This window comes from Syngnathoides biaculeatus, chromosome 6 (genome assembly GCF_019802595.1).
Source record: "Syngnathoides biaculeatus isolate LvHL_M chromosome 6, ASM1980259v1, whole genome shotgun sequence".
In the NCBI taxonomy this organism is placed as follows: domain Eukaryota; kingdom Metazoa; phylum Chordata; class Actinopteri; order Syngnathiformes; family Syngnathidae; genus Syngnathoides; species Syngnathoides biaculeatus.
In genome coordinates, this window is record NC_084645.1 from 11,229,205 (window position 1) to 11,253,581 (window position 24,377).

Consider the following 24,377-nt stretch of genomic DNA (forward strand, 5'->3'; position numbering starts at 1 on the left):
TTTTTTTTTTTATAAATAAGTTCCCTGCAAATGCAGCCATCCTGTCAGGAGCCTGATTAAATGATCTGGAGAATTTGAGGATTTATTTATTTGGTCTATTATCTCGTCCAGCACATTACAGATGAAAACAAACAAACAAAAGAAAAAGATTTTCTTTTGACATTGAGGGATACGAATTACTGCAGTGAGGACCTGAGGCCTCCAGATGCCTGGATCAAGTGCAACAGATGATCATATTTCTCCCCCAGCTGGACAAAATGTAAACTGCATCCTCTTTCTTCCATACAGTGTGAATTTATTTCCATCCATCTATTTTCTGAGCCGCTTATCCTCACGAGGCTAGTTATAGTACTGGAGCCAACCCCAGCTGTCATTGCGCAGGAGGCAGGGTACACCCTGAACTGGTTGCCAGCCAATCGCAGGGCAAATTAAGACAGACAATAGTCGCACTCACAATCACACCTAGGGACATTTTAGAGTCTCCAATTAATGCATGTTTGTTGGATGTGGGAGGGAACCGGAGTTCCCGGACTCCACACTGGCGGGACCGGGATTGAACCCCGATCCTCAGAACTGTGAGCCCAACGCTTTGCAGCTTCACCACCGTGGTTTCCATAATTACAATAATAATAAATATTATTATTATTAGGCACAGTGGATCGGCTGGAAAGCGCTGGCCTCATATTTCTGAGGTCCCACATTCAATCCAAGGCCCGACTGTGTGGAGTTTGCATGTTCTCCCCGTGCCTGCGTGGGTTTGCTCCGGGCACTCCGGTTTCTTCCCACATCCTAAAAACATGCAACATTATATGGACACCCTAGATTTCCCTTGTGTGCGATGGTGAGTGCAAATGGTTGTTTGTTCCTATGTGCCCTGCGATTGGCTGCCAACCAGTTCAGGGTGTACCCTGGCTCCTGCCCAAAGATAGCTAGGATAGGCACCTGCACTGCTGCGATTTTTGTGAGGATACAGTAAGTGGCTCAGAAAAGGAATGGATGTATAAAATAAAGAAAAGAGATAATGTGGTTGCTTAAATGTACACATGCTCTCATAACTGGTGATGTGGCAGTGTTCACAATTAAATATCTCATTTAGAAGCACTGACTCAACAAATGAGAATTGTCCAATTTGTAATCAATTTTAGTCCACGGGCCACATTCACCTCAGTTTGTTTTTCAGTAGAGTAGACCACTATCTGTGGCCTTTTATGCTATACATAACGATAAGTAAATAGTTAAATCATTTTTGGGGGGAGAACATAATTTTGGATGAACATAATTACAACTACATTTGGTAAAATATTTACATTTATTGATAACTATGTTGCAAATCTTTCAAATTATGAGCAATCTCAGATGTTGTGACCAAAATTAGTGGAATTTCAACATTATGAATCAGTGTTTCATTTACGGTTGCAACTTACAGATCACAGTAGATCTTGGAATAGATTTTAAAGTTCTGCTCCTGGTCTACAAATCACTAAATGATTTAGGTCCTGAATACATGAAAGAAATGCTTACGGAATATAAACCCAGTAGAGCGCTGAGATCCAATGACTCAGGTCAAGTAGTGGTGCGCAAAGTCCAAAGCAAACATGGTGAAGCAGCATTTAGCTATTATGCTGCACACAAATGGAATAAGTTGCCAACAGAGGTGAGGTCAGCCCCAAGTGTGAATATTTTTAAATCCAGGTTTAAAACTCCTTTTTTTCCTCATGCTTTTTAGAATATATCCACTTTTTGATCATATTACTTGCACTGTATGTGGTTTTAATTGTCTTTTTTAAAAATATTGTTTGTCATTTTTATTGTTTTTATCCCGTTTTAAATGTTTTATCTCTGTTTTCAAATGCCTTCAATCATTTAAAGCACATTGAGTTACCTCATGTATGTAATGTGCTATACAAATACATTTGCTTTGCTTTGCTATCAACTCATGTACCTAAACACCTTATTTAGAAATCGTTTTCAATTTAAATACATTTGCACATACACTTGGATATCTTGAAAGGATCAATTGACACACCTTTCAAGCTAAAGTCGGAACTTTTAATATTCAAAGTGGAGCTTTACAAGGCAGGGGTGCCTTGTAAATGAAGACGGGCTGATTGACAGACTGACATTAAAAAACAATTAAAGACCAAATAAATCTATACGATATCTATTCAGGACATATATATCAAGTGCAAAAAAGAAACTTGGATTATCTTCTTATTGAATAGTCCATAAAAGGATGAAAACATAAACAATGAAATATGAGATTAGCATTAGCCAGCACAATTAGCAACTCCCCTCCAATTATAAGTAAGCATTAGTAAGCAAAATTAAAGTAACTTAAGTTGTACTGAAGAAGTGAATTTCATCTTTTTTCTCTCAGAGGGTCTTCGAAGAGGCGATCGCCACAGCGAGTCCCTTGCATGATGTGTTTTAAAAAAAGTTCATTTGTTTCACATAAAATCATTTATAAGAGTGGACCCAAACTGATCTTTTACAATTTTCAGGCAAAATGATTGGTAGACGGAGACGTACCGCCGTCACTCTTTTTAATGTCTTAAATTATTTTTATTGACGTTATTTAATAAAGAATTGACAGGGCTTTCTAAACATTTCAGCATGATTTTTCAACTAGTAAAAAAGATACGTATGGACATCTCCCCCCCCCCCCCCCGCCAATTAGAAATCCAACGTTTCAGGCACAGGGTTTCAAATGATTCGTATTGATTTGTGAGCAAAAAAAAAAAAAAAACTTGGTACAAGTGGCATTAAATCCCAAATACTTATCGGATTTTTACTTCTCTCTTTATAACATCGTGAAATTTTATCTATTTTGATATCAAGATAGTTTGCAAATGTACGGTGGCCTGTTGGTGACATTAAATCTCACTTGTAAATCCAGTTAATGTTCGTGACATAGGTACATTCAAAGGAAAGGAACACGCGCTTTGGAAAGTTGCCATTTTGACATGTTTTCGTACGACATCGAAGCGGATCTGAAGGCAAGAGGGCGGCGCGTGACGTCGCAGGTCAGCTGACGGCTTTGTTTTGCTCGCCTTTCGGAACTCGCGTCGTCACTCTCAAAACATAGAAGAAGGAAGCGAGCACGTCGGAACGTCAACAGCTCCCCTTTCCCATTACCACACAGCTGCACGCGTCGTGTGCTCGTCAACGGCGGCCCATTTGTTGTTTTGCTAACGTCGCCATTTCTTTCCGTTGTTGTCGACTGGCACGACCGTTTTGACGCAGAATGCCTTCAGAGAAATCCTTCAAACAAAGAAGGACATTCGGTAGGTGTTTTCTTTTTTTATGCTTGTGGCAGCAATCGGAAGAAATGTTTTGCTTCAAAATTTTGGGCACTTCAGAGTGGAATGTACGTGTGCGTCAAACACAAGCAGGCAGGAGTAGTTGGGGGTTTTCTTTGACTCGAAGGCCTAAACAGTGGTTTTGCCAGTCTTTATGTAAAACGTGCCAGTCATTTTTACAAGTCCAGAGGCGTCTGGCCGTGTATTCCTGCGTTCTTCCACTGTGTTGTTGTATCTAAACAAAAAGTGGTGTCGAAACAGGCCGCATGAGTGAGCTGCAGGATTGGGGGATGGGGACCGTTTCAGGAGCAGCGAGGAGTATCCGCCCAAAACAAACGTTATGCTCTTGCTGAGTTCGAGAGGTACTATAACTAAATCTAAGAATAACGCGATATTCTTTGCTCTTGAGTTTCACATGTGGCTTCCTCTTTATTTCCCACTCCCGCACAAGTCACCTCTGGTTGCAGTGTCCATTTGTCAAAGGACTAACGAGGACGTTCAAGATGAAAACATTAAACAGATTCCAGACATGTATTTACATTTGCCATCGAAAATGTGCTTCATGGACTTTGCAAGTGTCCCAGTAACGCTCTTTTGGTTTGGAAGTCACGTTGATGGCTCTGATTTTCCTTAGGCAAACACGTGAGGGAGTTGGAGCAGCGACATTGGCTCGCTCACCTGCTCGATTTGGTCGGCCCGGTACCATCAGAACATTCCTCTTGATGACAGTCCCAACTGTACCCAAGTGCTATTCCCACTCCAGCACAAAATAACCACTCATGTAGTGTTATTGCTGTGTCCAAAATCCAAATGAAATCCTTTTTGCTGATTTTTGATTCTTCCAAAACTCACTGATTCGCTGTTTTTGCGCTTTGGCCACATAAATAAAAACCATTACTTTGATGGCTTCTTGGTGCCAAGGAACTGTGGAACAGTAAATTGAAGCTGTTACATTTTTTCCCCACCATTTTGTGGCCACTGTGCGTCAAGGAGCTGTGTTGAAGTGAGTTCATGCGTTACATTTACAGGTATACAAAAGTAGTGCTGCGCCGCAGTCACCATTAAATAATATCGGATTAACCTCAAAATTTTTAAGGTACAGTACATATGACATGACTTATTGGATTAAGGCTTTTCATTGTTTAGTGGAGTATTCTTTAAAAAGGATTAAGTTATCCCTATCACAGTTTCCATGACGACAAACATGTTGTAGTGGAAACCAACCATCCCTGCCCCCACACTGCCTTTCTCAGACAAACGTGGCAGCTCTCCGGTCCTGGGCTTCCTTCTTGGCAGTCTCTGAAGTGTCCACTGAAAAGTGCTGATTCAGATGTGTCATGAGAGACAAAAAAAAGCAACAACGCTTCCCTGTTCCTGTGCAGTGAACTAACCTAATTGAGATGTTATCACAGGACATTGTTCCACATTTCCCAGTAGGGTAAACACAGCTCCAGCTGGAAAATTAGATTTAAACATTTAGTTTACTGTCACAACAGTGGATGTGTTTAAATTAACAGATGGGATGAACTGACTGTCTTGTATCTTTTATATGCTCTATTTCAATGTAATAGTAAAATCAAACTTTCTAAAATAACTGACACCTTTATATATTCATACTAAACATTATTTTGGTCTCCTTTGTTTGTGTCGCGGTGCATTCTGGGAGAGAGGTCCAAGGGGTGTTTGACCGAGTTTTGGCGGTATTATTAGCATCTGCTACAGTAGCAGCGATGAACGCTGTTCAACCTTTTTCAATTTGAGACACCGTGTGATCAAACACATGCGGAGAGACTGGAATTAACCAGCAATCAAAATGGAAATGAAAATGAAGATGACTGTCATGAAGAAGCGCGGGTTTACTATCCAAGCATTACAATACACGTTCAAACGTTTAATATAAGAGAGGACAGCTTTGTATGACTGCAAAAACCAACTGTTATACGCCGTAAATGCCAGAATGCTTTGCACACTCAAAAAAGATTTCCATGAACAAAAAATACTTTTGAAAGAATAACTCATAAATATGCAACACCGTATTTCAAAAGTAGAGGTATTTAAGAGTTTCATGTCAATACTGTAAGGGTTCCCTTTAATTTCCCAATAAACACACAAACTTAATGAACCCTATCTCGGTTATACACTCAGAAGGATTTTGACGTAATCAGGATGTTATTGTAATTACAAACGTCAATTTGGACCACCAAACGATGGTGTTACTGACGTAGGGGGTTCAAAGTGCTCAAAGCCTTTTGATGGCTTTAAACCGGGCTACGGGGTGCCAGTGAAACTGCTGAATGTCGTCAATTTGTTGTTACCATTCACTCACTAATCAAATCACGAGACTGGAGCTCATGTAAAGGTGTTGTTTTTGCAGGCCTTGTGTTTTATTGGAAGGACAGACAATATCAGTATGCATTAAATAGAAAATGAGTCATCATTTCTGCTTTCAAATGTGCTTATTCTATAAATGGATTATGGGTAAACCCATTATGCTTTCATTAGGTTTTGGTCTTTCAAGCTGTTCATTTAACACAGAGTTCTCTTCGGTTTATATCCTGCTTGGTAATTACACATAATGTTTCAATGATAATGAAACATAATGTAAATTAATTAATTAATATAATAATAATGTAAATTAATTAATTAATATAATAATAATGTAAATTAATTAATTAATATAATAATAATTAATAATAATGATAATAATAATTTCATAATGTTCAACAGAAACTGAAATTTCATATGCTATGTTGTTGACGCTAATTCGATATCCAACCATAAAACCTGATGAACCAGCATGGAGAAGAAAAAAAAAGCTCAACATTCTGGGACGCAATGGCATCATAAGCTTTGTGGTCTGTTGACAACGCCACAATTTAAGTACTTTTATGACTGCTATTTCTATAAAAAGTGGGGTTCAGCCCACGAGGCCACACCCCTTAAAGGAGCACATCCAACGCTTGAATACTAAAGTGCGTAAAGGGAGTTCTAGTCATACAGTGGTGACGTCTCCTGACTTTGTCAGAAGCTGCAGTAGTCTATAACCTGCGCAAGACTACTACTGTTATAATAGCAGTAAATTCTACTAGCTAGTTGCCAACAGACAGATGACCATGTCACTAGCAGGATATCTAGCAGAATCTGCCATATTTCAGTGTACCTTGTTCATCGTCGGGTAAATGGAGCCGTCAAATCTTGCGTAGCGTCTGTATTTTGTAATGGACGTCACAGAACGTAAGTCCAGTGGGACTCGGAGATCAACAGACTCTGGTGAAATAGTTGAGTGCAGAGAAAGCAAACATGGCGAAGTAGCATTTAGCTGTTATGCTGCAAAAGAATTAAATAAGTTGCTAACAGAGGTAACTTCAGCTCAAAGTGTGAATGTTTTTAAATCCATGTTAAAAATTCATTTTCTCACATGCTGTAGAGTATTTCCACTTTTCAGTGGTATTTCTTGTACTATCTGCTGTTTTCCTTTTAGTTTCATTTGTATTTTTTTTCCCATTTTAAGATGCTTTTAATCATGTAAAGCACATTGAATTACCTTGTGTATGAAATGCGTTATACAAATCAATTTGCTGTGCTTTGCTCTGAATACCCCCCCCACACACACACACACACATGCACAAATTCCTCTCACTCGGCTTGCCTCTTTCCCTCGGAATGTACGGGTTAGCAGAGGGTACTGCATGTTGGAAATAGTAAAGTTGATTTGTCTGTAGTACCGCTGTCCAACATTAACTATACTATATAAACCCATGTACCCCAAAACAAGGTAAAAAAAAAAAAAAAGTCTATCTTCTTCTTTTCCTTTAACTGCATATTTCCACAATGTGTCTGCCTAGACTTTCCCCAATTGCAATATAGTGGATAATGAAATGCTATTCAGCAGAACACTAATTCACACCTATGATTTCTCAAAGCGATTATCATTTTAAAAAGTCCCCAACTACACAAACTGAGGAATTTATAATTTTAAGAAGTTAGTATATACTCAATGATGCCATGATCATGGAGACCTAGCACACATAAACGGCATGAACTTCCTTTTCACAATCATTTCTGATCTCATTTATTTTTTTCAATCGCCGTGAAACAACTATTGTGTTATGTCTACTCATTACCAGCTGCTAAAATACCACTTGCTTTTCCGTCCCGCAGATCAAAGAGTAGAAGATGTCCGACTGATCCGGGAGCAACACCCTAACAAGATACCTGTGAGTGTTCTGACTTCAGACTTCCTTCACCTTTGCAGCCTGAGCTGCCGAGCGTGTTGACACATAACTTTCACGTCTGATACAGGCAAACAACTAGCATGAGTATATTTTTTTATGATTGATTTTTGTTCATTTTTTTTCCTGCAAGATGAAAATTCATTGAGAATGCATTCATTAGGCATATAAACAGATGCAATGATTGATGTCCTTGTCTCCCCAATTCCTGTATTATAAGAGAAAAAAGAACAGGGGGGGTGACGAGTTGGTGGTCACACATGCTCAATACAGGGATATACGTTCGTGTGAGGCTTGGTTGAGGTATATTCATTTACTTATAATGTGATACGGCTCGCAAGCAATCGACAATACATTACGTAGCCTAGCAAACTAGTGCTACCTACTGCTTGTGGTTGTGTGTAAATATGCTGCTGTCCCGTTGAATACATGATGTGAACAGCGCTGAGAATTCCAACATTTGTGGAGCCAATAGATTATAATAATATATGTAATATAATGGAAAAATGTCACAGCACACTAACAAAAATATCAGAAATGCAGATGTAGTAATTGCTGTTAGGACTTACTGCCACCTAAGTGAAGACAATCAATTTGTTCTGTCACTATGCCTTGCTCGCATAAATAAATGAACAGAGACATTATTTATTATAAATACATATTTTTGAACAATTAAGTTCAGTTATATCCAGTAAATGAACAAAAGACTCATTGCTCCATCTTGTGATAGGCTCACTTATCTTTTGTTTTTTAAAACTCACTGATCGGTGATCGGCCCCAAAAATCCTGATCATGTAAAGCGAAGTAAAAAAGTACCCCTAAGTAAAATCTGGAATTTTCAACTTTTGTGTCATATTCATCTATTAATCCAAAACCCAAATTTCTTCAGTATGCAGCAAAAACTAAAGACCAGAGCTTTGTGTTCCAAGATTTTTTGGGGGGAGGTGGACTGTTTGCGTAAACTGGATTACGACCTCGGTCATGGAACCAACGACGTAACTTTTTGCACTTTTGTTCCTGAGTGCACCAGCACAAAGGTTAGCTGCTTCAAAATTCACATTCGTAGTTTTAAAGGTTCACATTTTTTTAAATCTACAGTATTTATTTATTTTCTTAAATAGCCGCCTTTTTTGGAAAGGCAAACTGGTAAATGATTACCAATCTGGTCAACACGAAGTAGTTTATTTGAAGTACAATACCAGAAGATAAGTAATTTACAGAAAAGTCTTGTAGATTAAAGTGTTCTGTGTTGGTGGGTTAACATTTTCCACGAAGTCGTCCATCATTCTTTTCATCTTTGTCCATTTCCACTTTAAATCTGACGGGCTCAGTCCACTCAACAAGGACTATGAATTGGAAAAATCACTCTACGGTAATGTAAGAACTCTAATAACCTGTAAAGTGTTAATGTATCTTTTTATCGTGTATTCTTTTATTGTTGAATAACTGCTGCAACTTGTCTTAGTTGTCTAACCACGCTAAAAGCAGGAAGCCGTTGTTTGTCGTATCCAAGGACATCCCCATGTGAGATTCGACAGATGTCTGGCTTAAAAAAATGTTTTGGACCTTCCTTCTTCATCACTCCCTCCCCACACCTCCCTACCCGCTCTTCTTTTTCTTTTTAACCGTTAATATACTTCCAAGGAGTTTGAAGTTGGTTAAGAAAAAGTGCAAAGTAACAACATTATACACAAGTAGATCAAAGCAATCAATTTTACATCAAGAGTCGTTCAGTTTGTCGATCAAAGGTCTGCAGTATTTCTTTTAAATGGGAAATCCAGTGCTTTGCATGAACAATGTATCCAATAGGTCATGTAATATGTACTCTATTTTGACAATGTGATGTTAAATCCTCTCTCATTTAATAGTGTTTTGAGAAATTTTTTATCCACAATTACGAATTTTCATGCAGGAAAGGAATTTTTAACATGGATTTAAAAACATTCACATGGCAAAATGGCGGGCCGCGAGCCGAACTTTCAGGCGGGCGGAGGCCTTTAGCCGAACTTCCGTGGTGGCGGAGGCCTTTAGCCTTTACCCAGCGTCCAAGGCTAATGGCCTCCACCGCCTGGAAGCTCAGCCCGTGACCCGGCGCTGCCCGCTTTGTTAGCCACGGAGGCCGAAGCAAGGCTAAAGGCCTCCACCGACGTCGAAGCTTGGCTCACGGCCCGCCGCCGGAGCTTCGGGGGCCTTTGTTAATGCACTTACGTCCCACGCGTAGCCCTCTGTGTAGTCAGACTCCAGCATCATTCCACCCGAAGAACCATCGGAATATTCAACACTATTTACAGTCACGGGTTCAAATCTGTATGGAAGTATTCCTCCGTCTTCCCGATCAACCGTTACTGCTATTTCTTCATCAGATGAGGATAAATCCGAGAAATCAGTGCTGGGCATAATGTATTATTTATTTTATTTATTTGCGAAGCACTGGAATTCCCCTTTAATGCTGCTTTCTCAACTTGTTGAATGGAGTAACACTGATTATAGTGTGTATCATGTAAGTGTGTGTGCACTATAAAGACTGTCACATTTATATTTGCATTGCTTGCCAAATGTTTTGTTGATTGCTCACTGACAGGAAATGTCCCTCGTGAAGAAATTAGGTGGGATGCCTTTGTTTTAAATGGATTTCGTCACTTTTGAGGGTTGCGCTTTGGACCGGCTCCCGTTGGTGTTGGTGAAGGGGTCGGGTTCATCTGGCTTGATTGCAAAATGTTCCCACGTCGTTGCGGTGGCATTCGGCTTTGGAACTAATTCCATATATGCTGCTCAACTCTTTGTAATGGTACAACTACCAAGGTTGGCACTGGGTCATGAACTCTCTTAGCCAAAGTGGGTAGGCAGTATTACAATCTCAGAGCCACAACCGGGTGGAGCTAGCCACAACATAAACACTCGTGGCAAAACCTTCAGCCACACATACCCTATCCCTGGGAAGTTGAAGTAGGTAATAAGGCGCTATATTTAAAGGTCAAGTGTCGTCAAATGGATGATTTTTGGTATATTATTAATGAAAAACCCACAGCCAATATGGTCCAATGTGTTTTTTCCCCACAAAACATGATTTTGACGTATACAGCTTTTTGTAACTCCCGCCATGAAAATCCTCTCGTGGGATTTGTTTTTGAGAAGAAGCAGGAAGTGACGTACAGGACAGCGGCGCCCCCTCGTGGACTCGTTTGTTTCCATTAGTTTTACCTCCGGGAAAGTAGCTCATCGTTCCTTCGTGTTAGCCAAAATGCCGGCTCATTGCATTGCTGGACATTGCTTGAACACTCAGGAGAATGCAATTACCCTTCATAGTTTGAAAGAAATCCTGTTCGTTGTGAAAAATAAATTGCATGGGTGCAGAGGACGAGAGCTTTGTGGGTTCCAAATAACAAGTAGGTGTGTATACAGCTCCAAAAAAAAAAAAATAATAGTTTGGGGCGGACCACGTAATCGGTCTCTCTCATAACGTAGGAAAAGATCCGCGTATGAAATGTGTCTATGTGCACGTCGCCCAGCCAACAATGTCTTGATAGTGTTCGAGTACTGCAGCGACTTTAAACATACCCCTAAAAGCAACATAGCTCGGCTCCACCTCCTCCTTATATTCCACCTCGAGCGAAGAAACTCAGCCACCAGGCTGAGGCGCCGCGTTCGGCGGTCACAGCTTCTGCGAAGGCTGCACGTCAGGCTTTGCAACGGAGGCGGCTCTGAAGAACCCAGCCGAGAATGCATTACTCAATCGCGTGCGCGCAGAAAGCGCCCTGGCTCGACTGTGACAAGCAGCACCGCTCTGCTCCGTCATAAGCCACATCGGCTGGCTGCGATGAGCCGCGATGGCTCATCTCCGCAGAAGTGGATTGGACGAGGATGCGGTTTGGCCGTGATCGGATATCATCTGAATATGGGTCGAAACAATAGTGTAATATTGCCCTGAGGGCTCCAAACAATAGTGTAATATTGCCCCGGTAACTTCACTCGGTTGTGTGGAAGTGTCCTTTTCGAAAAGAGCTTCGGTGTCAGAAGGGGCGTCGGAAAAATGTGAATATCTCTGTTGTTTGGCTTCCATAGTAGCAGGCACTGCGCGTTTTCAAAGGCGGAAGTGACGATGACGTCAAGGACAGATGACGCGACTAATGGCGACCACTTGGATGTCGAGGGACACTCAATTGTGCAACTTTGTGCATGGATGATGTGCTCTCTGCTCACTTTTTTTTTTTTTGTATAGACATTGAAGTGAATACTGTTATGTATTTTTCATTACAATACCTATTTTACAATGTTTATAGGGATGACACCCGGGCTTTAGCTAACATTTTCCATAAACTGTACTTCTGAGAATGTTTTAAATGCAACATACTCCTTGACTTTCATTCATTTTCCATGCCGCTTATCCTCACGAAAGTTGTGGGAGTGCTGGAACCTATCCCAGCTGTCATCAGGCAGGAGGCGACGTACACCCTGAAGTGGTTGCCAGCCTGCATGTTCCCTGCATTTTATTAAGCCTTTTGAATGGCGTTAAACCTGCAATCGCAGGGCACATAGAGACAGACAACAGTCACACTCACAGTTACACCTCTGGGCAATTTACTCTCTATTTAATGCACATTTTTGGGATGTGGGAGGAAACCGGAGTGCCCAGAGAAAACCCTCGCATGGGGGGAGAACATGCAAACTCCACACAGGCGGTGGCCGGGTTTTGAACCCCGGTCTGGTCAGAAGTGTGTCAACCCTCTAACCAGTTGCTCCACCTCTAAATTGCCCTTAGGTGTGATTGTGAGTACAACTGTTGTCTGTCTTCACGTGCCCTATGACTGGTTGGCAACCATTTCAGGATGTACCCCACCTCCTGCCCGTAGGCTCCAGCACTCCCATGACCCTTGTGAGGATAACCAGCTCAGAAGATGGATTGGTTTATTTATTTATTTTTTCCCCAACTTAATTATTTGGAAGACTACTTTTTTACTTGAGTCATATTCAGACGTAACAGTGCTTTTAGTTGAGTTTAATTTTCAGCTTTTCAAACCAGGTCTCCGGGACAGCCAATAAACGTTTACGATGTGGGCCCAATTCAAACTACCTAGTCATCAGTAACGATACGGGAAATCTGTTTTCCCTATCACTTATTGTCACTAGGGTCGTGGGGGTGCTGGCGCGCCCCGAACTGGTCTCATTTGAAATCGATTGGCTAAGCCCACGCCAAGTGGCACTGTCACAGTTCATTACCTTCCTTGAAACAGTCATATTTGGGCCCACCATAAAGAAAAAAGCCCCTGTATTAACCACAGCTCTTATTGGGTAGATTACAGCATTCATTGTGTTGTTCAGTATTGTGTGCATGTGCCTGCTAGGTGATTATTGAGAGGTACAAAGGAGAAAAACAGCTCCCCATCCTGGACAAGACCAAGTTCTTAGTGCCAGACCACGTCAATATGAGTGAACTCATCAAGATCATAAGGTAGGCCCGTAGGACCCCCTCCCCTCTCTCCTTGTGTGTCCCCTGTGCTTTATCTTCTCTTGACTAACAACGGCTCCCATCCTGTGTTCCCATGACCAGAAGGCGCCTCCAGCTCAATTCCAACCAGGCTTTCTTCCTTCTGGTCAACGGCCACAGCATGGTGTCAGTGTCAGCTGCTATCTCGGAGGTGTATGAGCGGGAGCGTGACCAAGATGGCTTTCTCTACATGGTGTACGCCTCCCAGGAGACCTTTGGCGCTGGCCCGACACCCCAGTGATCCATCATCCATCCTCACTGATTCCCCTTGGCCAGCCATTGAACAAATGTAGTTTTGTTTGCTCTTTACCGTGTTCTTTCCCGTAATAGCGCTCGCTGTCTTATAGCCGCTTAAACGCGATTCACTAAACGGAAAAGCCAAGTAGAGGTTTTTCTGTTTTGTGGGTTCTGACTGCACCACAGTCAGCCCCACACCCGTCTTTTATGGGCCATCTTTATTCTTTGTCTCATCCCTGCCAGCTCTCAAAGCAATGTAGAAGTTATTTCTGTCTTGTGGCTCGACGACTCTTAGACTTTCTTCTAATCATCTTTCTGTACATTTCAGCTCGCAATTTTACATAAAAGCACTATGGCTCCACCGTTAGAAACTGAACAAAAGCTAACATTGATTTTGAAGCTTTATGGAGACAAGTGCGAGAGAGGTGGAGAATCAATAACAATCATTGAGGAATTGCTCAAGTGGACTCCATAGAAGAGGTGGATCTCGCCTCCAGGTCCGATCCAGGCGTGCCTTAAAGCAGCATCAAGGGATGACTTGACTCCACACCGGTTGCAAAAAGATGTTTGATTGCATAGAGCCGTACACTTAAGCTTTGCCATCATGTTGTAAATAATGTCACATTCAGAGTAAAAATCCAGCATAAAGCAAAGTTCAGGGAGTGTAGTCGGTTAGTCGAGATAGGCTCTGGCACTCCTGTGACCCCTTGTGAGGATAAGCAGCTTGGGAAATGGACATAAAGCACGTGTCTACTCGGTCATTGGCAACTTGTCTGTCACAGTAATGGCATCGTGATGCGCCTCAATGTTGTGTGTTAGTTGCATCCTTGGGTCTGAATACCCCCTCTCCCCCCCCCACCACCACCACCACCACCACCACAAAAAAAGAGGCTGTCCACTATTGTAAACTTTATTATAAATGTGTACTAAGTGTGATCCCCCCCTTCAGTTTATCTGCGGAACTTGCTCAGCTGCAAGAACTGACGTGAATGCATACAGTCCCAACAATATGGAGTGATTCAGTTTAGAAAATGACCAAGTTGTTTTTTGGACACTACATTGGAGCCTGGTTGAAAAACATGAGGGGTGGGTTTGTTTCCTTTTTCAGTCACAAGTAATGTTTTAGTATTGCAAAGAAAGGTGAATACAGGTCCCTGAAGTGAGTAGCTGCATCGGTTTGTTGTTTTTGGACCGTCAGGATGATTTCCTGGTGCTGTCAGCAGGAAGCCTCACCTTGGCTGCTGTGGGTTGCATTCTTGACCTTCATCCTTTTTATGTCTGTTGAGGTTGAACTGCTTTTTTATTGCAGTGTTTTATTATTTGGATTTGTTAATTTAACACTTTTTTTTCCATTTGTATAACGTCTTTCTCCTAAATGTTTTCTGGTTGTGCAATATTAGACAAATCAAAGCCACTGCGTGTGTGTTGCTGGGGGGGTTGTTAGTGTGTCTTCCAGACCCTCTCGTGTCTCGCACACCTTCACACAGAGCAATAGCCATATATGTCTTTATGTTGGTATTTTGTTAACAATAAAGTGTTAAAAAAGATATTTGCGTAATTGTATCTTTTGCTCTCCATGTTTAAGTCGAGAAGACCGCAAATGTGCTCTGAAGGCGCCGTGCTTGGTTGAATGCTGTGTACCATCATCAAATTATCTGCCACTTGTGCAATATTGTATTCTGTTCAACAAATTAAATAATTTGATGGACCCAACTGTAATCCTCCAAAAAGTTTTGACAGTAAACACCAAAAAAATCACGTCCTTTATATTCGGGGGGGGGTGTCTAATTAGCTGAAACTAAATACCATCGTAAAATGTTGAATTATTTTAAATGAAACTGCAGAAAAACATGGTCTTCTTTTACAAATGGAAACAGGGTTAGGGTTTACTTTTTTTTTTTTTAAACTTTTCCCAAGTTTGGCCAAAAGTGGAGGGATGGGACAATAAAAGTGAAACGTTCCCTACAATCGTCAATTTTTATTGTTGCTGTTTGTTATGCATAATACTGGCAAAGAAAGGCACTTCTTACAAAAGAGGAAGCAGGATGCATGCCCAGGTTGTCTTGTGATCCTGGAAAGTTAACACATCCAGCTGACTTTAAGGCAACAACCAAACAAAGATGTGTAGACCTTCAAATGTGACCATCCTTTCGACAATATACAAAAAAGTTCACTGACTCACAATTTTTACAATGTGAAAAACTGTTCAGCAACTGTCATTTTAAATAAAGATGGCACATATTTGCGCCGTGCCCTCCAGGGGTCAAGACACTAGATCAAGTTGCCCTCATGTTAATAATTCTCTGGGTCCTGCCCACAGACATACACTATTTCCTTTTTTTCCCCCAGAAACAATCCTGAGCTTTTTTGTGTCAATTATACAATTATTACTCATCAACAATACAATTATCAAAATAGCGAAGCAGATGTGACAAATTTGCACTTGTCGGAGAAGAGATATAAATTCCTTGCACACAGGTTTCATTAGGATCACAAAAAGGCAAACGTAAGAAAAAAAAAACAAAACCTCACAGGTCCAGTACAATGCAGTATTATTAAAGGTTTATGTTCCGGACAGGTTGCCCTACACGGAAAACGAGCTTACAGGAATGTGCTGTTCCGGATTTGTTCTATCGTGACCAACACTATACAATTTAATTGTAAAATGTGTATTCCCCACCAACCCATGCGAGAAAATCTAGAATTGTACTGTACTGTGTGATCATTAAAACAAACAAAACAAAAATCTTATTGACCATTTGAGCCTGTCAGGAATTAAGACGTCAAATAAGGATGCAAAGCAAACAGAAAACAAATCTTACGACAGGAAAAATATCCCTTAAACTACAAAATGTACAGAAAAGTACTATTTCTTAAAGTTGGATTTTTTTTTTTTTTTAAATTGGCCTAACTTGAGCATTAAGCAGGAGAGACACGAGTTACTGTGTAGTTGTTCTATGGTTGGGGCGTCATTCATTTTTGCCACAGGTGACATTGTTGGGACGATTTCCCTCAAGAGGCGCGTATAAATTTTTCGGCACCTGATCACATTACTATGTATATGCAAGAAAATGATGGATAGCAGATGTCAAGGATAATATTTGTTCAACTATGGTTGAAAGGGGGTAAAAATGGCTTAGTAACAAAACACATCAAAAACACACATAAAGTTGACAAATTATTGGCTTTCAGGAACCAGATAAAGTGATGCAGCAGACTGGATGTGGCCCGGGCCTTGAGTTTGATACCTGTGGTTCAATGGTCTATAAATGCGACATGAGTGAGGCGTCGCTCATTTCACTCTTGATAGATTTGAACTTTGCTGTGAAAATAAAGCACATTTTAGTGCGTATGCAACTATTGTAAATGAGGCCCCTGATGTTTTATTCTTCTGCTGTGCAGACCCACTTCCAGCATCCAGAGATTTCAATGCTCATTTGTCTTTGAGACAAGTCGACCTGATTAATTTTCACTTTCTCACTCAGATGTTGTCCACTTTTTGTGGCATAATTGCAATACAGAGATTTAAGAAAAGTCAACCCATTTGGTTAAAACACTAGCTCAAGTTGAACAGACTGGTGGTGAAGAGGTCTGAACGGTGGCAGAGGAAAATATTTGAGTTTTTCCAAATTCCCTGCAGGCTGGTCAGTCCCCGGAGTCCTTATGGTCAGAGTGCGGAGTGTACTTCAATCGAAAAGTGCCTGTGAAGAAAAACAACACAAACAATTGATCACAAATCTTGACATTACAGTTGAGATGTGAAATAAACTACTGGTGATGATATATTTATGCATTTATTTCTGGTGACACAACCAACGTTGTCACTAAAACAAATTAAAGGAGATGAAGGGATGTGTTTGGATATAGAAAGTCAACACACCCCTGCTTAAAAGGCAGCGGCATACAAAATTAAGATCAAGATACAGTAAATGCATCCATCTGTTCATTTTCTGAACTACTTATCCTCACAAGGGTCGTGGGAGTGCCGGAGCCAATTCCAGCTGTCATCGGGTGGCAGGCAGGGTAAACCCTGAACTGTGTGCCAACCAATCACAGGGCACATGGAGACAGAAAAAAGTCATACTCACAATCACACCCAAGGGAAATTTAAGAGTCTCCAACCAATGTTGCATGTTTTTGGGATGTGCCTGGAGAAACCCCATGCAGGGTTAGGTTAGGGAGAGCATGCAAAACTCCACACAGGCAGGGCTGAGATTTGAACCCTGGTTCTCAGAACTGTGAGGCCAATGCTCTAACCAGCTCCTCCACCATGCTGCCCATTATGGAACCCATTGGTGCATAATAAATATCTGATGTTGCTGACTTTTTTTTTTTTCAGTTTGAGTAATTTCACTTGGTCAAGCCTTGTGTAACATTTCCTATTACAAAATTATGTCCAACCCCAATTGATGTATTGTTAACCCGAGAGAAACCATGGGGTCACGTATGACCGAGTGTAATGAAGGGCCCACTGTATAAACACAACGCACCACAGTTACTCTTTTTACCCTTAAAGCCCAACGTCTCACATGTGTCTGCATTAAATGCAGTTTTTTGGTAGTTAAGGCCCACTGGGTCATCATATGTGACCCATTATCCAAACCGGAAGTTAATTTTTTAAATTTTGCCAAATGGGATGTTTTTGTGATGCTTTGATGCTTATTGATTAATATAGTTAGTACATAAAATTTTAAAAGAGGACTTGGATGTCTTGGGTTCCCGAGGGTTAATTCATGTTCCAACTGATAATGATTATTTGTAAAAAACAATCAAGATTAACTTTTTATTATTTAGATACTGTAGATGCAAATGGTGGATTAAGGATTTTGGCCAACCTCACGACCAGCTGAAGATAAATCAGCACAAAGCCGTCTGTTCCAAGGTAAGGTATTCAATTAGTTGGCGTAACAGCTATAAAGGAAGGAGGAAGCTCTACCTGAGCTGGGCGCAACTCAAAGCTTCCAGCCGCACCTCGGCTCTGCTCTCAAGCCTTCTTATCCATGATTAGACACATCACGTGAATACAAATATTTTGAGCCTACGTTTACGTGTACAGTACGTACGTTCAGACCGATAAAGGATACAGATACTGCCATAAATTACGTAAATTAATTATCCACTATGAATGTAGATATAATTTTGCATCGACATGTTTATGTAGCGTAAAAATGCAAACTTACCCTGCTTTGCATGAACAACAGGCATCAGAAATCTTATCGCATTCGATGTCTAACATTAGTTTATGAGGTGGTTGATTTTTTCGCCTGGACGGCCAACACATTGCAGAAACTTTATCTGGCGTTAACCTTTGTGAAACCTTGACATTATCAATATATCCCTGTTGAAAGTAATTCAGGCCTTTCTGTACCCTCTTTGTCGATATTTCTGATACCATGAGCAGAAAGGAAACAGAAATACGATCGGGAATTCGCTCTAATGAATCGCTCATAAAATGCTTCAGCCATTTTGATCGGTAGCTTGGGGTGCATGACCGTATCTACTGTACGAAGGTGTGGCTTAGGCGCTCTGCTCGGATCTATCCATTGGGAACAGTTGGGTGCCATCGTAAGGGTTAAAAGGAGCTTCCCTCAATTGCTGTCATTCACAAGAAATGATGGGTCGAGGTTTACCTCTTTGTGAACAAGTGCGTGAGAAAATAGTCAAAAGTTCCTCAATGTGCAATTGCAAGGAATTGAGAGATTTCATCATCTACTGTTCAAATCGTCTTCAAAAGTTTCAGAGAATCTGGAGCAATCAACGTATGTAAGCGGCCAGGCTAAAAACTAACATTGAATGCTGCGACCTTCGATCCCTCAGGCGGCACCGCATCAAAACTGTCAACAGTGCGTAAAGAATAGCACCACATGGGATCAGGAACACTTCAGGAAATCAATGTCAGTAAATGCAGTTCGGTGTGACATCCGTGAGTACAAACTGAAACTCTACACCCAGAATGTCGCCGGCTTCCCTGGGCCAAAGCTCATCTAAGATGGACAAACGCAAAGTGGAAAGGTTTTCTGTGGTGTAACAAGTCCACATTTGAAATTGTTTTGGGAAATTGGGGACGTTGTGTCTTCCAGAAGAGGAAAAGAACCATCCAGACTGTTATGGATCCAAATTTCAAAAGCCAGCATCTTTGATGGTATGAGGCTGTGTTAGTGCCAATGGCATGGGTAAGTTACACATCTGTGAACCCACTAATAATGCTGAAAGGTACATACAGGTTTTGGAGAAACATATTCCACAATTCAATCATAACAGGGTCAATCTGTGTGTTGAATGAAATTCACAAATAATGACACAAAATCAGTCACTGCCTGACACGAAAATGCATCCCGATCCAGTGTTAAGTGGAAGCTTGGTGCTCCTCCTCTGTAATCTGTTTCATCTTCTGTTTACCCTCCCCAACTTTAAATGTTTTCCTCTTCCCTTTTGTACAGTCTTCCTATAGGAGAGGTGGGTGATCATGGTTTAATCAGTTGGTAATCCTGAACATGAAGAATGTTTCTTTGCTTAATATACATCTTTAGTCTCAATGTTGTATCTTTTTCTGTCACAGAGTGGGTCTATGTCAGCAGAGTTACAGTGACAACCCGAAGTGACTTCCCTGTCATCGTCTGTGTTTTCTTGAATTTATACGGATGTTTTGCTGTTTATTCTGACAGGAAAAAAAGGAGATCATCTCCCCAAAGGTCCCGGTGTCACACCTTTATTCAAATTGACACAACGCAGAAGATCACCAGTCACACAAGCAACGTGTTTTTCAAGGATGCCCTTGCTAATTTCAGCAAGCCAATACCAAACCACATTCTTACAACAGCGTGGCTTCCTAGTAAAAGAGCGTGGGTACGAGACTCATCTGCTTGCAGTCCAGACATGTCTCGCATTTAAAAAAGATGCATATAAACCACAAAAACAGAGTATGAAACAACACGTAATCGAGGAGAACACACACTATCTTTACTGCCCCCCTTTGTTCTGATCGGTTGCCTCAGTATAGAAGACCAACTTGTGCGTTGGCTTAGCAGCGGAGATCTTCCCTTAGTGATGTACTGTATATAAACTTTAGTAATCCCCAACCTTACTAATGACTGGCGGGCTATGACGCGCTTTCGTTTATTTTTTTGGGTAGCGGCTTGCTCCTGTGCTGGCTCCTGGTGTCAGTGGAGCTCGCTGGGTGGGAGATTGGTGGTGGATGGGTGGTCCAGTGCACTGTGCCCTGCTCCTCTTTGGACTGGTTGTGGTGCCTCAGTCAGGCTCAGGACCTCCCGTGGTCCTGGATGGTCGGTGGCATCCCCCTGGTTGGCCTGCTTACTCGGTCCCCTACTTGTGGTCATCAGTGTGTGTGTGTGTGTGTGTGTGTGTGTGTGTGTGTGGCTGGGGGTGGGGGGCTCACCCTTTCAATAAGACGGATCAGCACCTCCGCACACCACTTGACTAACATGCATGTGGTATGGTGTTCATACAACACCGGTTATACTAATATATAAACTTGTGTTCTTACAGGGGTCTAGAAACTTTAAAAAATAATCCAGTAGCACTGCTCTGCTCAATTTTCCAGGTCCTTTCCAGCCCTTTTCTGTTCTCACTTATTCCAATGGTTACTTATAGCGTGTACTCACCAGGTGCCCCCTCCCCACCCACACACACACATAACACACAATCTACTAATAACTATTGTAGTGTTACTTGTGTTCAAATATTCTAGACTGTCTCACTATTGTTCACCCCTCGTCCCCTTGTCCATGCTGCCCCTCTGTCCCCTAAAACAATTTTCTCTCCAGCCGCATTTACAATAAAAGAGAATAATTAAATTTAAAAAAAGTAAACCAAGGGAGTATTTCAAATTACCCTATTCCACAGGACAGCACAAAAGGCATACAGATACATACATTCTGCAAGGTCGTACAGCTGAACAGGACAGGGAAAAAAAAAAGATAAGCTTGTGCAATTTTAATGAGCTGATTTCAGGACTCTTGGCAGGAAAATATCTTGAACTCAGGAAAGCATGGAGGATTTTAATTCATCATATTTCATGTTTACTCAGACATCACAGGGACAATATTGCATTCCAAACAGTACGAAAAGTTGGTTTGGAAACATGTCATCTTTAACACCAGGGAAAAGCTACGCTGCTGTTCAACTGAGTTGAATGGATGAGCACAGGTCATGAAGGAGGCAGGTCGTTGAATAAATACTATCTGCATCACACAAATCTAATCCCATCATTTTTCAAGCCTCATGCTGTTTATTACCTTTTGCATTCAATCAACATATCCCATGGATGTCAAACTTAAACCATGTCATGGACTCGTTTTGACCCATGCTATGCAATTAAAACAGTAACCAAAAAAAATTGATTTTGATATTGGCCCTTTAGGTGCAGAGTATGAGTATTTTTGCCCACTCTGCTTTTTGCCAAATGTGTATAATGTACTGCTGTTGTTGTGGTGGCATTGAAATTTATTAGTTCACTCACCTTGCTGAGATGACTCCATGGATGGTTGTTTGCAGTCCTCTGCTCTGTGTCCGTGGCTACCGCAATTGTAGCAAGAAAGGTTTCCCCCTAATCGCTTCTGGACCCCGTTTCCTGCAAGGCCAAGGGGCTGGTAGAAACTGGAGCCCTTTTGCTGGTCATGCGACACAGCACTCTGGGAGTAGAGGGGAGGTGGTGCCATCATCTGGTAGGAAAAGGGCAAGGTACCGGTGCCTGTGGCACTGGATGAGGCCATGACGGGGGTAAGATGCAGCAGAGGGCCCAGAGTGAAGACGGAGCTGGATGAGAATGGCTGCAGGTAGTTGGATGCAGGACTGTATCCGGGCAAAGTACCATAAGCCCCACAGTTACCACGACATCCACACGAGCTACAGACGCACATGGAGTGGGCGTGGCCTTGATTTTGATCCAATGAAGTTCCGGAAGAGGAGGCGGGGCCTGGAGTAGATTGATGAGGGAAGTATATGTTGCCCGGAACAGTGGCAATAGGGACGGTGCTTGCGGTTGCTATGGAGACAAAGCCACTTCCACCACTGGAACTATTAGATTCTGAGAGGGACTTTGTAGAGGAACAGGAGCTGGCAAAAGTAGAATAAGATGACGTAGGTGGGTGGGAGTAGTATATGGATGGAGATGAGGATGAAGAAGATGAGAGGTGAAAATGGAGAGGAGGTTGGGACACATGGTGGAGGCTGTTGGAGGTGGAGGTCAGAGCACAACTGGTCTCAACCATAAGACCAACCGCAGTCCCTGTAACACCAAGACAGCCTTCAGAGTCATAGAGGGAGGACGAGTTGTCCACTTTTAGTCTGAACCTGGGGAGCAGGTTCTCAAGCCTCATGCCCATGCCTACGCCCAGCCCTGGACTGAAGCCTGCACTGGTACTGGGAAGGCCTGAAGCAGGCACCTTAGTCCTGTCCTCCAAACACAGGGGGGGTGGCCTCGGCTTTCGGGGCGAAGACAGTATACGTGTCTGGTTTGAAACTGGGGAGAGCAGGCTTTGAGGGTAACCTCCTTGTGGGTGGAAGTGAGAGAACGTGTAGGGAAGGTGGGAGGAGCAGGACGGATGGACGGGAGCTGGAGTATCCGTCTGGACGGGAAGGACCTGGGCTGTGGGGCGACTGGGACCTGGGGGACAGCTGGAATTCAGGATAAAAATGCATGAGCGTTCCTTTTCTTGACCACGTCCCATTGCATCTGGACCTGACACACCTGAAATACAGACACAGTGACGAGTTTTACACATGAAGCAACTATGTGGCGTGGGGGGAGAGAATTCATGAAATGCATAAAATACAGAAGATTACTAATCATTTCATGGGATGGAAACGCTCTATGAATATTCAGAAGTTCTGTTTGCATGCTTTGTGGCGGTCTTTGTGGTTGTAGTTGAACAACGCATAGTTGAGATTATGTTGTTCTTTGAACTATAATGTAGTTGGGAAGAGTCAAATGCTTTGGTTTGCCTCAATTGCACTAAAAGCAAGGATAATCACCAAATACATTTAATATAGGTAGGTGCCAAATATTTACAATACCAAAAGACTCTCAATCAGGAAAAAATAGATCTCGAAAAGAAATTGTAAAAGAAGAGAGCAATCTATCAAAGTACAAGTATCATAACAAGAGGGAGGGGGAAATGTGGGCGGAAAAGGTGCACAAGTGACAAGGACGCCTTGGGGGGATAGTCAACCAATGGCGATTTAGAAATCTGGCGGAGCTTCATAAGGAATGGACTGAGGCTGATGTCAGTGCATTAAAAATCACCACATACAGATGTCTAACATGACATGGGAGTCAGCTGTCGACTTCCATGTGTCAAGCTTAACCACTCCTGAAAGAGAAACAACATCAGAAGTGTCTGTGCTGGGCTGAGGAGAAACAGTAATGGTCGGTCGCCCAGTAGTCCGAACTGCTCTCTTCACATGAAAGTTATATTTTTCTTTTTTCCTTTTTTTCATTTGTCATTTGAAAATCAGGAGAAAACTCGAGAAAAACAAAAGTCAAGCTGCTTAAAGTCCATTGTGACTCTGTAATGATTTGGGGAGCCGTGTCATTTGCTGGTATGGGTCCATTGTCTTTTAAAAAGTCCACAGTCAATGAAGCTTTCTACCAGGAAATTTTAGCACTTCAGGATTCCCGCTGCTGACCAACTTTTTGACAATACTCCATTGAAAATTTATAGGGTATAGTATTGTCAAAAGGAAGATGAGGAAACAGAAACCTTAGAAATGCAGACAATTAAAGGCCATGGATCGCCTCACCCTTACTTGATGCTGGAATTAATGCAAAAGGAGGCCCAACAAAGTATTGAGGGTATATTACTTTAATACACCTTTCACAGGGTCAACATTTTTTTGGGTTACATTAAATAATCTAAGTTTGTGAAATCCAGCCATCGATTTTCTTAACCGCTTATCCTCACATCGGTCGTGGGAGTGCTGGAGCCTATTCCAGCTATCTTAGGGCAGAAGGTGGGGTATACCCTGAACTGGTTGCCAACAATCATAGGGCACAAAGAGACAGATGTGAGTTGCACCCACAATCACACCTAGGGGCAATTTAGAGTATCCAAACAGAAATAATGCAAGTTTTTTGGGATATGGGAGGAAACCAGTGCACCTGGA

At 41.9% G+C, this 24,377-nt stretch overlaps 2 protein-coding genes across 9 annotated transcripts in view; one reads left to right on the forward strand and one right to left on the reverse strand.

Moving 5' to 3' along the window:
- Positions 1-2,931: 2,931 nt before the first annotated feature.
- Positions 2,932-14,127, forward strand: map1lc3b (microtubule-associated protein 1 light chain 3 beta). The gene is made up of 4 exons (XM_061821428.1): positions 2,932-3,284; positions 7,461-7,516; positions 12,874-12,980; positions 13,080-14,127. The coding sequence occupies exons 1-4, from the start codon at positions 3,245-3,247 to the stop codon at positions 13,255-13,257; spliced, it is 381 nt and encodes a 126-aa protein (XP_061677412.1). The 5' UTR covers positions 2,932-3,244; the 3' UTR covers positions 13,258-14,127.
- Positions 14,128-14,276: 149 nt separating this feature from the next.
- zcchc14 (zinc finger, CCHC domain containing 14) overlaps positions 14,277-24,377 on the reverse strand; it is a 48,941-nt gene continuing 38,840 nt past the window's right edge. For all 8 annotated transcript variants that reach the window (XM_061821425.1, XM_061821423.1, XM_061821424.1 and 5 more), the window contains 2 exons: positions 21,733-22,962; positions 14,277-16,954 (listed from right to left, as the gene is read on the reverse strand). In XM_061821425.1, coding sequence (XP_061677409.1) covers positions 16,899-16,954; positions 21,733-22,962 — 1,286 coding nt within the window. In that variant the 3' untranslated portion in view covers positions 14,277-16,898. The remainder of the gene's footprint in view (positions 16,955-21,732; positions 22,963-24,377) is intronic.

Excerpts from the sequence above, each read along its gene's own strand:
- map1lc3b (XM_061821428.1), top strand. The coding sequence starts at position 3,245 with ATGCCTTCAGAGAAATCCTTCAAACAAAGAAGGACATTCG. Across the intron at positions 3,285-7,460 it reads CAAACAAAGAAGGACATTCG|ATCAAAGAGTAGAAGATGTC; the intron begins GTAGGTGTTTTC and ends TCCGTCCCGCAG. Across the intron at positions 7,517-12,873 it reads AACACCCTAACAAGATACCT|GTGATTATTGAGAGGTACAA; the intron begins GTGAGTGTTCTG and ends TGTGCCTGCTAG.